The 16,729-nt window shown below is 38.5% G+C and overlaps 1 protein-coding gene across 3 annotated transcripts in view; it reads right to left on the minus strand.

The window, feature by feature from the left end:
• Positions 1-2,003: 2,003 nt before the first annotated feature.
• Positions 2,004-16,729, minus strand: part of VPS39 (VPS39 subunit of HOPS complex) — a 30,626-nt gene continuing 15,900 nt past the window's right edge. For all 3 annotated transcript variants that reach the window (XM_075425998.1, XM_075425997.1, XM_075425996.1), the window contains 14 exons: positions 15,452-15,594; positions 14,453-14,596; positions 13,742-13,883; positions 13,365-13,451; positions 10,342-10,415; positions 9,636-9,734; positions 9,260-9,377; positions 8,687-8,815; positions 8,116-8,218; positions 7,128-7,173; positions 6,366-6,515; positions 6,063-6,197; positions 5,368-5,459; positions 2,004-4,185 (listed from right to left, as the gene is read on the minus strand). In XM_075425998.1, the coding sequence (XP_075282113.1) occupies positions 4,110-4,185; positions 5,368-5,459; positions 6,063-6,197; positions 6,366-6,515; positions 7,128-7,173; positions 8,116-8,218; positions 8,687-8,815; positions 9,260-9,377; positions 9,636-9,734; positions 10,342-10,415; positions 13,365-13,451; positions 13,742-13,883; positions 14,453-14,596; positions 15,452-15,594 (1,538 nt within the window). In that variant the 3' untranslated portion in view covers positions 2,004-4,109. The remainder of the gene's footprint in view (positions 4,186-5,367; positions 5,460-6,062; positions 6,198-6,365; positions 6,516-7,127; positions 7,174-8,115; positions 8,219-8,686; positions 8,816-9,259; positions 9,378-9,635; positions 9,735-10,341; positions 10,416-13,364; positions 13,452-13,741; positions 13,884-14,452; positions 14,597-15,451; positions 15,595-16,729) is intronic.

Raw genomic sequence — 16,729 nt, forward strand, 5'->3', positions numbered from 1 at the left:
ATAGGGCAGATTTTTAAGGGTCTGTTCTGCTTTAAAAAAATCTTCAAGTAGTAAGGGAAATTGTTTACGGGACATGATTACTTTGTCAACAGCTGCTGACAACTAGCTTGTCTGGAGCTTTGTATCTAAGACCTTAAACTCAAGCAGCAGACAAAAAAAAAACAACAAAACAACAAACTTGAGCGTTTCAATGATTAGAAAATGGCAGAGAATGTATGGAAGCCAGTAATGCAGCGTGTCACCAGCTCCACACAAACATGAGAATGTGACACATTCGCAGCAAGGTCCCACTCATTAATCATTTCCTGTCATTAGTGTCAGTCACTAGATCAGAATTTAAGAAAATTAACAAAAGCATAGGCACTGACACAAACAAGTCAGTACCAGTTAGTGAATCCACAGACTTGCAATCAACGCAGTCAAAAAACAAACATAACACACCATTGCAAAACAGACAGCAACTGCTGTAAAGCTTTCATGTGGTACTAAACAGTATGGTAAAGATAGACACTGGGCTGAAAAAGCAATTTCTTTGCATTTCTACATACCACTGCATTGAAAATGAAAGACTGTCATATTAGGTTTCATTTATCTTAGAAAAATTGCAGAACCGTAAATGTGATTTATTTATATTTAATCTAATATAGCTCGACTATAAATTACAGGAAGATTGAGGCAGCTTCAGACAGTAAGCTAACATGGAGAAACCACGCTTAACCTAAACACTTTATTACAGACAGTATATAAAACCTGTATTTCATCTTGCGAGTGCCCAACCCTATATAAAATCAGGCTTACCTACCTTCTGCTGAAGTTCTCTGTCCTCTTCCAAAGAAATCTCAGCGCAGGGATCTCATGTTTATAGAATTGCTCTTAAATTTCTCTCTCAAAAACTGAAAGCTCTTTAGAACACATGCTTAAGAATTATTTCACAGGCAACAGATCATCCATTAGCAAACAGTGTTTGTGTGCAGTTTTAGCTATTTGCAGACACTGCTGACAGCCAACTTAATATCCAAAGAGAAGCTACTTGCTTTTGTCATTTCCTAGCAGACTAAGAAAACAAGCAAGCAAAATGGCATAAAAACATGAGGCAACAAAGATGGCCTCACACCTGGCAACTTTACTTCTGCTTGGATTAGCATCCCCACAGTGGTAAAGGTAGATGTATATCGACATTTCATTCAGTTGTTTTTTTGTCAGCAAGCATGAACAAATGACACCATCACCTACTATACTATCTAGTACTTAAAATATCCATAGATATCACATGTGGGCCCCTTTTGCTCCCATTGGGAGCATTAAGAGGAGAGCTGAGATGCAGTGCATAATTAGAAGAGATGAAGATTCCAAAGAATGCTATCAAGGTTTTGGTTTGGGGTTTTTTTTTGGTGGGTTAGTCTTCTCCAGAAATACCAGTATACTCAATTGTCTAGCACAGAGACAAAAGACTGTTCTTCAGTGCTGATATCTCCCTTTTCTATAGAATGGGAAAACTGAAGATCTATATTCTACTTCCAACACCAGGCTAGACTGTGACCTACAATTCAAGCAACTGCAAATCTGTCAATCTAAACCTTTCCTTATTTGGTCACACAGAGCTCAACATTCGTCCCCATCGCAAAACAGCATACCACCACTCAAAAAAAAAAATTGTCAGTAATTTTAGTCTTCTCTAATAAGTACATATTTAATGGTGTAAGACTTTCAAAAACATTATTCAAAGAGAATACAAAAGTAGTTTTTGTAGGATTTTGAGAACATTCACAAGCATACTATAAACTTGTCGATTTAAAACCCACAGTTCAGAAGTCATGACAGCTCTCATATGACATGGTCTCATTTGAATTACACATATTAAAGCGGGAGTGATATTGGGAGCCCCTGCATTGGGTCTGACTTCCAAAAGAAAGTGAGGACTAATACATATTAAAAAAAACCCAACCAAACAAAAAACCTACAGCAGCCCAGAAAAGCTTAATGCACAATGACTGAAACACACACTGGTTCACAATATTTATTACAATCTATTGCTTTAGATAAACCTGCTGTATGATTAGTAAACCCAAACCACATTATAAGAACCAACAAAAAGAACTGCAGCACGAACCACATCTCCGTATAAAGTATGCAATGGATGTGAACAGAGGCACAACCTTAACCACATAAGTGAGAGCACAAAGAAGATCCTCACGTGAATTTAGCTAATTTAGCTCTCCTGGCAGCAGATAATGAAGATAAACAAAAATCAGACTAACAGTACTAAACATAAGACAGCTAAAAATCAGAGCTATATTGTTATATCCATATACAAAGAATTCAGGGCCTTTTTAAATACCCTTCTTTCACTCTCAATGACCTGTAAACACAACTCTCCAAAACCATCTTCCCTCTGTACCTGAACTAGTATATAAAGATCTATACAGAATGTGCAAATCCAGTATAAGTATTTTTAGGTTCTCTTCTTCAAACAGAAGAAATACAAAGTTAAAAACATTAACACCACAGATTCCCTCTACCCAGCCTCTGCAGAAAGAAATCAGTAGCAATACTGCCCAAGACATCCAAGAACAGTAGCAAAACTCTGGACCAAGAAATCCAAATGAACGCATAGCATATGAACAATAAATACAAACACATGTGGAAAGGGAAAAAAGAAACAGTTAGCAAGGGAAACTATTAACACTGGCAAATGAAAGTGAATTAGGACTCTTGTCAGCCTACAGCAGATCTGTTCCTAAAACACACTCACATAATGGCTTCAGTAAATTTATGATGTTAACTGAGATCAAATTACACTTTAGGCAGACAGGCTTTTTTTTAAGAGGTGATAGCTGGTAGTTAACATGCCATGCTCCATACTATTTAATAATTACATATTTGTACGTATTGCTAGACCAGGATGTTGGGAGTCAAACAGTCACACTATCGGGTTATTTGCTACTGCTGCCTTTTCATTACCACTGCACAGATTCTTTCTGCACTGATCAAACATTTTAATATCCCCATACCAATCTGCTATAGAGTAAAGTTTGTGGAAAAATAAGTTAGACAAAAACATTACAGCGTACAAGGAGTACTGTACAATGTAGTTCCTATAGCTAAGACTTCTGGCCCAAGAGTAACTTAAGAACAGTACCAGCCTGAGCAGAACACTGTTCTATAGCATTTAAAATAAAGCACTCTTGAAATAGTCTGGATTTCACTTCAAAGCTGTAAAGTGAAACAGAGGCCAAAGCACTTATATACACAGATCTGAAGTGTAGTCTAGATGCTCAAGCAATAACTATAGTTCACTCCCTTCAGAAGTTGCTTTACAGGGTATTCTTTGCTTTTTGGTATGTGTGCAGATGTGAACTTCTTAGAATAGCCTCTGAGCTTCCACTCGTGCTAAGAGTGAACATATTCAGTGCAAACAAGACAAGTTAATTCAATTTACAGCTCTCAAACTAAAGAAAAAAAAAAACGCTTACTAGTGGCATCTACTGTTTGTCTGACCATCTCCTGTGGAACTTCTTAGGAGGTCAGGTGATAACACTGAACATCAATAAAAAGAATCCTTTGGCCAGCATTTAAACATTGCCATTACTGAGATGAAAGTAAAATTTTATTTTCTAGGTCTAGAAATAGGCACAGAAGCCTTCTCTATGCCAAACACCTGGCAATCTCCATGCAACACAAACAGCTGCGAAGACTTTAAAGGAGTTTTCTTTTTTTTGAGGAACTATTTACATACAAGGCCAAATCACAACACTGTCACCCTAAGGAAGTTTTATAGTAAAACTTGACTTGTGTTGAACGCCCAATAGTTGTTGAACAACTCATTCGCAAGGTTGGAGAGCAATACAAAACTCACTACAAAAATCAGCTTCTATTCTTCATCTGAGTACTGAGAGGTTCAGTGTAGTTGCCAGCACTGTAATAACATGGTTAAAGTCATTTTCTAGTAAATCAATATTGCCAGATAGGTACAGTCAGTCCACAGATACAAACGACTTCTACCCAGTATATGTGAACCTAGCAACAAGCCTCAAACATCTTAGAGGCATCAACTTAAGTCATCAGTTCTGAATTTCATATGAACGTTGGGATTATTGACCATGACAAGGTCAGGTGTCCAATGTGTTGACTTCTTTGGAGCAGAAATAATGCACAACTATTGCATTAGGGTATCGAGCAAATGCACTGTAAAGAGACAGAACACAAAAATCAACTGTCAATACAGACCAACAGTTTTCCCTATTCAAACAAGAACATTCAAGTTGTGTCAGAATCAGAAAAAGATGTTTACATGAAAGTGACACTTCCTTGTTTAATTTACAGCCTGAATATGTTCTTGAGAAAACCAGACAAAAGTATTCTATGGATTTTGTAAGAGTTTAATTTTTAAAAAAATAATACCTATTTTCATTTCTACAGGCATACTTTACTTGGAAGTCACTGGTAACAAGTTAAAGACTGGGTGACATGCTGACATGCTTGCCCTTCAAAACCTTGTTGAACTTCACAGCTTTAGAAAAATCCTAGACAACCAAACCAATACTGCATATGCAAAATTAAATTCGGATGCTACATGCTACACACTAACCGCAAAAAATTGAATATGCACAGCAATAAGTATATTTAGACCCATGTTCATTAAAACATTTTGGAAAAAGAGCCTTTCCCTATCGTTGTGAATGCTGCTGATTGTGACTGCTACTGCCTCAGAAGGGTTCACATCAACAAGGGAAACAATCAGTAAGCTAGTCACGTGGCATTTCACTGGAGTTCAAAAAGGAAAAAGTGCAAATAAAATTTGCATTCTATACTAACCCATACTTGCCTACTAGGTATTCTAGAAGAAAAGTTATTGGCATCAAGGTGTCAAATGAATTAGTTCTACTTTTAGATATACTCAGATAATTAGGCTACAAAATGTAAATCAGCCAGGGAACCACAAAGCCATCAGATACAGAAAACTATTACACATGTACTTTAGTTCTTTATATCATCCTTCTTAATTCTAGTTAAGTAGAAAGTAGTAGGCAGTGTTCTTAGAACATTTTCCAGATTCAGTACGAGAAGCAATTTGCTGCGTTCTAGAGTTGTGAGGTAAGAAGTCTTACAAGTTTTGAATGAGATTTTACTCTGCTTTGTTGAAAGGATTAAACTCCTGCAGTAAACTTCAGTGACTAAAGTTTTGATGTTTTTCCAGTCACCCAGCTAAGCGATGTAATTTTCAGTTCAAACACTCTTCAGATGTCTCCCTCATACTACTGTTATCTCTGTGTATATACACACACTGAGTTTTGCAACATTCTTAGTTTAAGTGTACCAGATTCCTATCCCATTCATTTTCCCAAGCTTTAAGGTATATGCTCTCACCTGTTACCTATCTTCTTTTTACATACAGTGCACACTTTCTCCTCTGTAATAATGCACTTCACTTGCTGATGCAAGATCCGCTCCTCCTGGACCTAAAGAAGAACAGGGAGGGAAAAAAAAAAGCCAGCTGGCTCAAAAAGCAATGCCACACCACAGCTCCCTTCTAGGCTGGTGAAACTGAAACCTGTCACAGCATTTAATTTTCAGTGGCTATATCTACATTAGCAAGTTGTACAGCACAAAAGCAGGTCTGTAGAGCGGAGCAGGTGGTATTGAACACCCAACACCCACACTACATGAATTGCAGGGTTTTCCTTTCAACTGGTCTGGTCCACAGGCTAAGGCATCTTAAGCACTAAGGGGTGTTTGGGTGAACTATTGAACTGCATTATCTGGTTTAATTTATTCTAAAGAAATCCAGTCCATGCTCTCCAAGATCATCCCGCAATGTACAACAGAGCACAGTGAGTCCAGGGACCCGCAGCAAAGACACACACCTCATCCAAACTAAAATGAATGTACTCGCCACCTCCTGAAAGGGGGACATTCAATCTACTTGATGCACATCCACTAGCTTTGAATGAACTACAGCACCATCTAGAGGACACACATTCCACACAAGGAACAGTTAATTGAAATACTGAACATACACTTTAAAACACCGTTCCAGTAAATGACAGGTGGTGGGTATTTACCCTCAGAAACTCTGCATGGAGAAGATTCTTGAGTACTTGATTAAATCTTTTCTTCTGAGCATTTTCTTCAAGCACTTTCTCTAAGAAGATTCGAATCTCACTAATCTGTGTATTTGCTGGGAGTAGGTTTATTGCCTGGAGCAAAATATACTTAGTCAAAATTAAAAATGAATTGAGAATAAAATAGAATAGAAATTGACACGTTTAGCTTGACACTGTTACAGATGGTTCACTTGCCTGCTCCAGTACCTTCTGTCACCTTCTGCCAACAGTACAAACTGAGTACTTGCAAGTCTTTCTCACCTTGGTGGTATCCAGTTTGCTGTGATGTAGCTCCAAAACCTGCAGAGCTGCCTGCAGATTGGCTTGAGGCTCCAGCACTTCCATCTTGATTGGTCCCAGGCAATGCACACTAGGTGGGGAGAGATACATCCGCAGCAGTGACAGATAGACCTGTTGCACACAGAAGGAAAATTTTAAAACCACTGCACACATCCATAATTGACAGTGCTGGTACAACACAGCAATGGTACTACTAAGTTGTACCCACACCATTCAAAACTCTGAAGCGCTCATTTAAACAGCTCTCATCTTAAAACAAGAAAAACTGAAAAGCATCAATGATGTTCAAGGCCTTTTAAGACCTGCATTCCACACTAAAGTTTTCCTATAAAAGTAGTTTTAACCATGCCTCCTTCATCTCACATAACTCATTCATAATTTTTAGAAATCAAACACTTCACTGCTTTTTAACAGTAACTTTTTTGTAGATGTGGAATACGCACACAATATTTTGTCTTCTGAAATCCATCACGACTTTAGCTACAGAATACATGCTCAACTCCAGCAATACAGTAACATTCTCAACAACAAAAAAAACCTAACAAATTAAAAAAAAATCATCTAGTAATTCCTGAATTCCAAGAACTTAGACAGGTTCCTGTCCCACCTACACAAACCCTGAAGAAGTCCATATAGAGCAAATACTTTAAACTCACTAATATGGTATGAACAGTCTAATCCATCCTTACTGAAAAGCAAGACTGTAAAGGTGAAGCTACTTACATCTTTGTTGCCATCTTTGTTTCTCTCATAATGTTTATGGCAGTAGCTAGAACAGAGAAGAATGAAGTGAAATGCAGGGACAGTTCTGTGACCCGGAGATTCAGCTCACAGAAATTAACATTGAAAAGCCTTCACTACTGAAGGCATCCAAGTTAACTGACTGTACATCCAATTCTGATCAACTAACCAAGTTGCACAACAAAATTACACCATTTACTCTGCATCACAATGCTGAGAATAACAGAGGTTTTGTGCTAGTCTCCCACTTCCAATCAACTTAAAAAGCTTTTATGTAGAAACGAAACTTAATTCAGCTGTGTAAAAAAAGGGAAAAATGATGTCTCCAATCAACACACCATAGCATAAAAAGTATGTGTAGATATATGAATACATATATGTGTAGATATATATCTGAATCACAAAGAGGTGGTGTTTATCAGTGTACAATGCATACCAGGATCAAATGCCCTCTAACAGGTATTTGCTGAAACTAGCTTTAAAAGAAGCTATGTTGAACAGGCCCCAGTGTTCAGACATACCTGCCAGTAACAGTTAATTCTATTTTCACCTAAGTACTTTAGATTCACTCAGAAGGTTCCCAGACATGACACACCTAGTAAAATGCCGTACCTCTACCTTAACTTCGCATCTGGGCTAGTGAATGTCTCTCAGAAGAGAAAGGAAGCAAAGCAACATACACAAGTTCACAAGCTAAGGACATGTGGAAACAAAGAACTCATTGATGACAGTAATATTGCTCTAAAAAGCAATGACAGAAGAGTATGAGAAGTTAAGCCTCAAGGGCTTGGCATCATCATCTGTAATGAACAGATACATGGAAGAGCCTGAAAGTCAAGAAAACATGGAAACCCAGAAGATCCCAAAGGGTCACAGCATTCATGCTCCACATACAGCAACCTTTCACTACACATCCTATCCACAGGACAGTGAGTAAAAAAAAAAACAAATTTCAAAAGGCAATTCTTACTTTTCAGCCATGTTGGTGTCCTTCAAAATATGAACATAAATAAACAGAGCTTGCTCATGCTTCCCCATACGACCCAACAGCAGAGCACGTTCTTCTAGGAGACCTAGTGATAGCATGGAGGACTAGTCAATAGCCACACAGAGAAGTAACAACATAAGCTCCATTAGTGACCAGACTAACAGAAGGAACTACAGTCCGAGCACAGGTTAAAGTTACATTGAGACTGTAAGTCTACTTCACACTAGTCTCCGTAACATTTTATGAATTCTTAAGCAACTTCTAAGATACAACAAACTTCAGATCCATTGAACAATTCAGGCTCTTCGAAAAGTTAGGTTAAGTGATGGGAGATGCCACAGGGTCTTAGGCCAACAGTTACAGGAATCCTGCAGAGACTGGTAAACCCAAACGTGCCAGCAAAAACAGAGTTAGTATACACATCAGTGGCCTACAATTACACATACAGCCATCTTTTCCATTTCTAGTTACCATGACTCTACACTAAGTGAGGAGGTTTTGCTGCACAATGCCATAAGCTAGGGTTTAGTTAACCAATGGAAACTGAACTCACCATCAAAGGGGAAGTCACTAATTAGTCGACTAGGTTCGTACCAGCTAGACTTCTCCAAAAAAAGTAGAAGCTTTTTCCGGTAATCCCCCAAGTCTCCTCCTTCCTCCCCAGCAGGCACTGGAGTCTTATCTATATGGAAGAAAACAACATAAGCTACGGTAAGACAACTATTTCACTACACTAGTACACAGAAGACGATAAACAAATCATTATGAGAAAGAACCAATTTTTGATGAAACTGTTATACTGGCTGGGATTCTGGTGCACCTGCCAAATTTCTTCAGCTCCCCAAAACACATCTAGTAGCTGGTTAAACAATAGACTCTATTAGTCAAGACTTCCCTACCCTTAACGTGTACAATTCCGGAAGCAGTAGCTGCTGTTACACTTAAGATCTCTAGGGAGGCAATAAACTAGACATTCCTACAAACCCACAACTTCCGTCGTTCCATTTCCTTCATCACTTGGGATATCTTCTGGATATGAACAGGGAAGGCTTACAGCAATACACTGTGAAGGCTCCCCTGTGCTGTCCCACACCCTGATCCGCCCCCCAGAAAAGACTAAACGTACCTGCAGGGAAAGAACTGAGATATTCTTTCATTAAGCCCTGTACTTTCTCACAGTACAGCTGGATCAGACAGTTGTGAAAGTCTGCACCGGTTTCTTCCCAGACATGAATGATGTGTTCCTGTAAATACATGTTCAGGTTCACTTACAGAAACTTCCTCCAGGAAGTAACTTGTTATAAGCAAGCAACAGTTCCATGCTTGCCTTTACCAAACTTGACTTCAGGATTTCATACATTTTAATTATTTTTTCTTTGCACAGCTTATGGCAAAGTTAGCATTCTCTGAGACAGCATCAGGCTCCAACGTCTCGAGAACTAAAGCCTTACATGTAACACCTTGTACAGAATGTAATGTACTACTACAGATTGAGTTCTTACCAGGTAAGGAACAGTCAAGCTTTTAAAATTTTCTATCAAGAAACTGAGCACTTTGTCTCGTGGCAATGCTTCCACTTCAGGAAGGTCTTCTGTAAATATCTGTTAAACAAAATTTTATTCACCAACAAAAAACCCAAAAAACCCCACTATTCTAAGTGCCACAGCTTATTCTCTCTGAAGCACTGAAGCCTGACTTATCATCACATATGTCCAAGTACAAAAATTCTGAGCAGCTTATTTAAGCACTAGAAGCTATCTTGCATCTGAAAGGATTAACAAACATCCCTGCTTCTGCCTTGGTTAACACTCTTCTTTTACAGTGCCCAATGCTTCCCAAATACAGGAAGTCAGTTCTATATCAAAGAGGAAAGGGAAAATAAGAAAGGCAAATTAACACTTGGCATTTAAATATTCAGTCAGGCTCTTGTGCAAAAAGCATGACATCAGTAACATTAAATATTGTATCAAAGGTTCGTAGCTACTTATTACAAGATAAAGTACTCCAAGAATGGAAAAGCGTGAGAAAAATTGAAAGGCTGTCCCGCTCTATCTATTGCTAATCTTACCACAATACTGAATACAGAAAATATAAATTACATATTTAGTTGGATTTAGCATTAATACATGGTTTCTTACATTGAGTTCTCCCAATTCCATACACGGCACTAAGAATCTCAATGGCAAGGTGCCTGTTTCAACCACTTACCTTCAGTCCATCTTCAGGAAAATCTCTTAGCACCCAGACAGAGTAAGAAAATACCAAGTGCAAGTTCTCTGTGCCTGGAATACAAAAAGCAGCAGTGCTCAGCATTAAAATCTTAAAGGTCTATCTACCCACAACACAAGCAGATGTTTTCAGAGCCAGCAAAGCTTAATTCACAGGAAGATTCCAATTGGTTTCTTCCGCTGCTCAAGTCAAGCAAATCACATATTCCAGGCTAAAGCCACAATTTAATTACTTCGCAAACATGATTTTAAAAAGGAATAAGAATTAACTCAAATACTAAGTGCTACCAAACAAACCATTCAGACCAAAATCAAGCTCAGTTGTCTATCATATTCCAAAAGTCTTCCCTTACTACCTGTTTTTATTAGGGTAGAAAAAGACTGTACTTTCACTTGTGTAATTTCCTTCAGTCTATTTCCAGCCTGCCAGTCAAACGCCTTCTACAGCAAAGGGTCCAATACTTCATAACGAGTAGTAAAGCATCATAGTACTGAAGTAAATGGCATAGAAACTACATAACAGGTAATAACTTTTCAGCTTTTAAGAAAATTTAGAACCTGCCTCTTTAAAAGAATATTTTCAGTTGGACAATTTTGTTCACAAAGATTATAAAACTTGTTAGGAAAACATCACTTTCCCCCCACCCTCCTGATCAGGACCCACAGAAGCATTCACTGCCTGAATAATGCAACAACACAAAAAACAATACAAAAAACAGAAACCTACACCAACTTTATAAAAAGGCAGCCATTGTTTGCTTTTCTTCATCCCACAATGTCATCAGGAGCAAGTTACTTTTAAAATATTTAAAACAAGCAGCGTCTTCACAGTAGTATGAGCCCCATGCAATAATTAAAATAGCCCCCAAAGAGCCAGTTTCAAAGTTTCAGAAAGAAAACAGTGACCTGACAAACGGCACTAAGGTCATGGGTCTGAATTTCACTGGACTTCAATTAGCTTTCTGAATTAACAGGGCATCGTATGCTAATGGGTTTGCTAGCCTCATGCAGAAACTTTAAATAAAGGACAGGACAAATAATGGGACTAAGTTCTCACGTAGAACAAAAGACAGAGAAGAGGAAGTCTAACTCCTTATAAACAAGTGTGAGATTAATCAGAATAGCTCCTTTCCAAAGCACCAAACAAACTGCCTTTGCTGAAATCATGACCAAAATAAACATGAAGTTACAACCTACTCAAAACACTCAAGATGGCAGAAGGAGAGGAGGAACTCATCAAGTAACTACCAAAGCTTATAGCTCAGAATACTAAAAGGCCAACATCACATCTCACCACCAAACAAAACAACTGGCTCCCTCTGCACCTAACATTCAGCTGCATGGGGATTTACACTGAAGACCACAGGCAAGGATGCTTTATGCTGCTAGAATTAAAGCAGACATTGAATTTCTAAACTTTCTCAGCAACAAATCCCTGATTTAAATATGAACTATAATAAGAAGAAGTTCTGCATAACACTATTTTAATAGATAAGGAATACTGTAATACACAACACTGTCTACCACCCAATCAATTATTACTTAGATTAGAAGCCTCACCAAAAGGGGAGCACAGGGAAAAATCTGCAGAAACACCATAGTCCAAAATGCTTTTTATCATCTTATTTAAGGGACTCCCAGAAATGACACTTACCAATTAATCAAGGCAGAATGGGTAGTGCAGCTTAAAAAAACCCCACATACAGAGTACGTCATTTCTGCTGTTGACTTGGGGGGTGGAAGCTGCAAATGACACTAGCATGCAACATTCCATTTATTACAATAGGTAACTTTCTACATTGTTTCCACTGTATTTCATTACTCTGAAGGGAACAGACCTAAATATTCTTTCTCAGTTTTAAAGAGCTGAGCAAGAAGCATACAGCAAAACTGATTTTCAGGAGGTCCTGAAACACCAGAGAAGCTCCAGAAGACTAAATGAAATTCAGCAAGCTGCCAAGATTTTAAAAAAATATTCCAGACAACTTGGATAATTATAGGTCTTAAACATCATCAACCTCAGGTAAAACAAACAAGCCGCTGACACAGGTCAAAAGAGATGAATTTATCAAGATGACAGAATTCTTTTTTTAAATAAGATTAGAAGTTTGTTTTGTAAAGTTGTACGTTGAATATAACATACCTACACTTCTCTGAGTGATGCTACCAAATGACACCAATGAATAAGAACTGTAAGAGACAGACATGGCACAAATGGGAAAGCTCTCAATGTCAGTGTAAGTAACATATTATCATTGAATAAACACGCTGATAACAGAAGCCAGCAGGAGCTCTTAAAAGAAGTAGCTGTAGAAAAAAGTATCAAATTTTGCCAACAGTGTAAGACTAGGAGATGAACAAAGGTATTTCCTTCAAACTACTCACTACCAAACTAGTAGTGTGATATGTTCAAGGAGTTACACATTTAGAAATAAATAAATAATGTTACTGGATGGGAAGGGACTATTCTCAAAGGTAGCAACACCAAAAAAGGACTTGGGAGTTCACATTTAATAGTCAAACAAGTAAGTCCGTACTGTGATGCTGTGACCAGCACCTACAACTGTTAGGTCATAACCTAGATCCATGTATACACAGAAAACAGTAACTTCCTATATTATTCCCCATCTCAGGAAAGATACTACAAGACCCAGCAACTGGAAGTCACACTTTCAGCTGGAAAGCCTAAGCCAGAAGTTAGAATTTCCTTTTGTCAGTGATGGTAAATCATTACTGGAAGAAAATTCAAAATATCATGGCATATTTTCTACCAATCAAAATTTTATCAGAATTAAGGAACGTTCTCCAGTAAGATAGTCAAGTTTCAACACGATGCTCATGAACTCATCCTTGAAGTCTGCATTATGCAAGAAACCAGACACAGTGATGACAAGGATACCCTTTAGCCTCATAAGTCTCTAGCAAGTTGCTGAACAGTAGAATAACTGCTAAGCCCAACAAGAGTAACACCTTCACAAAAACAGTGCTCTCCTTCACACTCACCCAAATGCTGCAGATATTGCACTGTCCTCTCATGACCCTTCAAAGGTGAGTTGGCTTTCTTTGACTGATCCACCAGTACCTGTAATGCTTCCAGAAGAACAAAAAGATTTATTCCTTTGTAATCACAAGTATTATTCTAACTTGAACTACCAAAAAAGTACATCTCTCCTGTTCTGCTACCAGAGACAAAACAAAGATTTGTTTTCAACACACAGGCCAAACGAGTAACAGGAACAAAGACCGATTTAATCACAGGACCGACCCAGAAACAAATTCTCTTCAGAATATTGTCTGCTCACTGAAGACAGGTTAGAACTCAACACTAGGAACACATGCTGTTATCCCTTCTCCTCTCCCCATCCCAACCTCATACCTACCTTTCTCATGCAGACCTTTCTTCTCATACAGTATTATCAGCTCACTATATTTGTGTGCCTTCTTTAGCACATGCTCACTCTCCTCAATATGGCAGTGATTGTTCTCCAGACGTAGCAATGGTGCCACCAGTGCTACATTTGTCTGCAAGCAAAAAGGGAGCACTTAAACACGTGCACCTCCTAAGTTTACAGTACAAAACACGAGCTGGAATGGGGGCAGAGGGGGGAAAGTCTTTTAGCATAAGAAGTGACAGTTTAACATCTTAGATCAAGGCCCATCTTCACTTCCCTAATTTGCTGGGACAGAAAGAAAACAATATATCAGAGCTATCCCCTCCTGTAGAATAGAAGTCAGTTTTGAAAAACATCATTGATAGCAAAGATCTTACGTACTCTCCTGCGCTTAACAATACAAGGCAACATGAGAAGCATTCATTAGAACTTCTCCAAATACACAGGCAAGGCCACATTCTTTTAACAGGGGCAGTGACCAGAAACACACATACCTGCTTTAGTCCACAAAACTACTTCTGGACCAGTGAGCAAACTAGCAAACACCAAAGTTTCACATGTCATTTTTAGACCAAAGACAGACAGTTGTGTGAGAATTTTTGAAGTAGCTCCTTATCCTTCTTCTCACATGTTTCAGCCTGAAATTCCAACAGAACTTGCATGGTAAATGAAAGGCCTCCAGGTCAGGCAGAAACTCACATGGAGGTAACACTTTAGCAGGGTGGTATCAATGATTTGTAGCAGCTTCTTTTTGGATTTGATTGTGGGTGTTCCTTCCATGAGTGGCGAGGTACTGGACTGATGGTCAGAATCATTTAGCTTCTTCACCAGCTGACTTCTTTTCTGCAGGACATCAAATGAAATTTTAACAGCAAAAGGCCATGGATTTCTCCATCCCACCTCAGCAAATTTAACCCATCAAATAAAAAGACTAAACCAATTTAGTAACTTGTTTTAATCCACTGTTTCCTAAAGAATTATTATTGTCACTAACTTTTCAACTCATCGCCTTACCAACTACACTCATATGTATACATTTGTTTCACAAATTTAGCTCTGCAAGATGTCCGGAGTCTTGAGAAAACAGTCATAAGGAAACTCAGTTAACCCGAAGAGAGGCATTTTAGACAAGTCAGGAGACATTTAAAATATTTGGAGAATAATTTAGGTTTAGAACTAGTAGGCACAAAAATTATCCTCCTTCAGACACAAGCTTCCTTTAGTCTAGTAAGAATGGCAACAGAACAATTCAGATGCCAGTTACAACAAAATAAAGAGGACAGGAACTTACACTACCCACTATCTCCTGTTCTGCCTTTTAACACATGGTTTTGATGAGTCTCCTGGACAGAGTGGCCTCCACAATAGCCATCAAACTAAAACAAAAGATCAAGAGGTCAAGCCCTCTTCAGAAGGCTATTAGAAATAAAATACTGGACTCATATTTGGATCTGGTCCACAAGTGAGTTTCATTCAGTCCTCACAAAAGTCACACATGATGTCTCCCACATATCTGTGGGGCACCTCACATCTTCCAGTTCCCCAGTTTTCTCATAGTTTCCAACCATTAAGAAAGCCCATTAACGCTAGCATGAAAGAGCTGGAGTAGGCGTACTGCTTCCTGTACGTCAAAGCTGACCAACAACGTATGCTAAAACTGAGTAACACTGCTCTAAAAAAAGATATAGGAGCACTCACTTGAGTTAGGTAGTCTATCAGAGCTAAATGTGCCTTCTCCAGCTCTGCCCCAGAAAGCCCTGGCAGGGGGTTGGGATATTGTAGCTGTTTCCTGTAATCTGTGGGCAGGAGGTCAGGATACAGACCCATCACATGAGTGGGATCTAAGCAAAAAATAACTAGTATTAGTAACCATTCATAACATTGTTTTTGCAGACTCTTAAATGTACGTAACCTTTGAGTAAGCTTAGCTTTCCAACAGAGCTGTCTGTAGTCAACATGTATGTCCACAAGGTTCCCAGTAACAGAATTTGCTTATTACAGAAAAGAAGCTAAAACAAGGCAAAAAAAGCAAGAGAAAAACTGTTTCAAAGTCCAAGCACAAGTTCCAACCTGTGCACTTGGCACACCTGGAGGACAAGACATTATTATAATTCTCTTACTGCTCAGCTTGCAGAATCTCAACATTAACAACGCTGACAGCAGGACAGGATTTCTAGGAACAAGCAATGCTTTAAGGGGAAAATTTACTGTGCTTTTGCAATAAGAACTGAATAGCACCATCTGTAACTAACGAGCACCCATTTTCATGGAGTTTAAGCAAATTCAAAATTACTGCCCACTAATTTAAGTTCAAAGTATTTGGAGTTCTTAGTCCTTTTCTTTCACTGTGCTTTTCCAAAGTAAATATGATGTTAAGTGTCACCAAAACAAGTTATAGGTTTAAATGCAAAAGGGATGTGCTGTCACCAAGAAAAGAATCTGTCTTAAGCACTGCTCTGTGGTATAGTCCAATCTTCAGGTGTTCTTCCAACAGAATCACAGAATCACAGTACAAACCAGAGGAACAGCATCAGACACTATTTTGACTTCCAAAACCACAGAAAAGTTTCCTGGCTTCAGTAGCCTGGTCCATTAAACAGCAAACAGGGTTAACGGGTCTCAGTTTGGTGCGAGTCCAGGGATTTAGCAAATCTACAGAAGTTCCTTATTCTTCACTCCAAGCTACAAATAGGCTTTTGGCAACTGCTGAAACCCTCAACTTCAAGGGTCTGTGTATATGCTATGCATGCCTTAAAATAGCCTACAATACAAACATATTCTGCACAAAAGGCAAATGTATGATTTAACTTACTGACTGAAATTAATTAAATACTACAAACAGTTTCACAAAAAAAAAGTTAAATAGCCCCCTAAGCTATTTGCCATTCACAGGGGACTGGTCTGCACAAGATACCATTGTTTTAAAACAAAAAATAAACAAGAAAACCTACACAACAGTCTGTAAGCTTCTGCTGC

This window comes from Opisthocomus hoazin, chromosome 7 (genome assembly GCF_030867145.1).
Source record: "Opisthocomus hoazin isolate bOpiHoa1 chromosome 7, bOpiHoa1.hap1, whole genome shotgun sequence".
NCBI classification, from domain to species: domain Eukaryota; kingdom Metazoa; phylum Chordata; class Aves; order Opisthocomiformes; family Opisthocomidae; genus Opisthocomus; species Opisthocomus hoazin.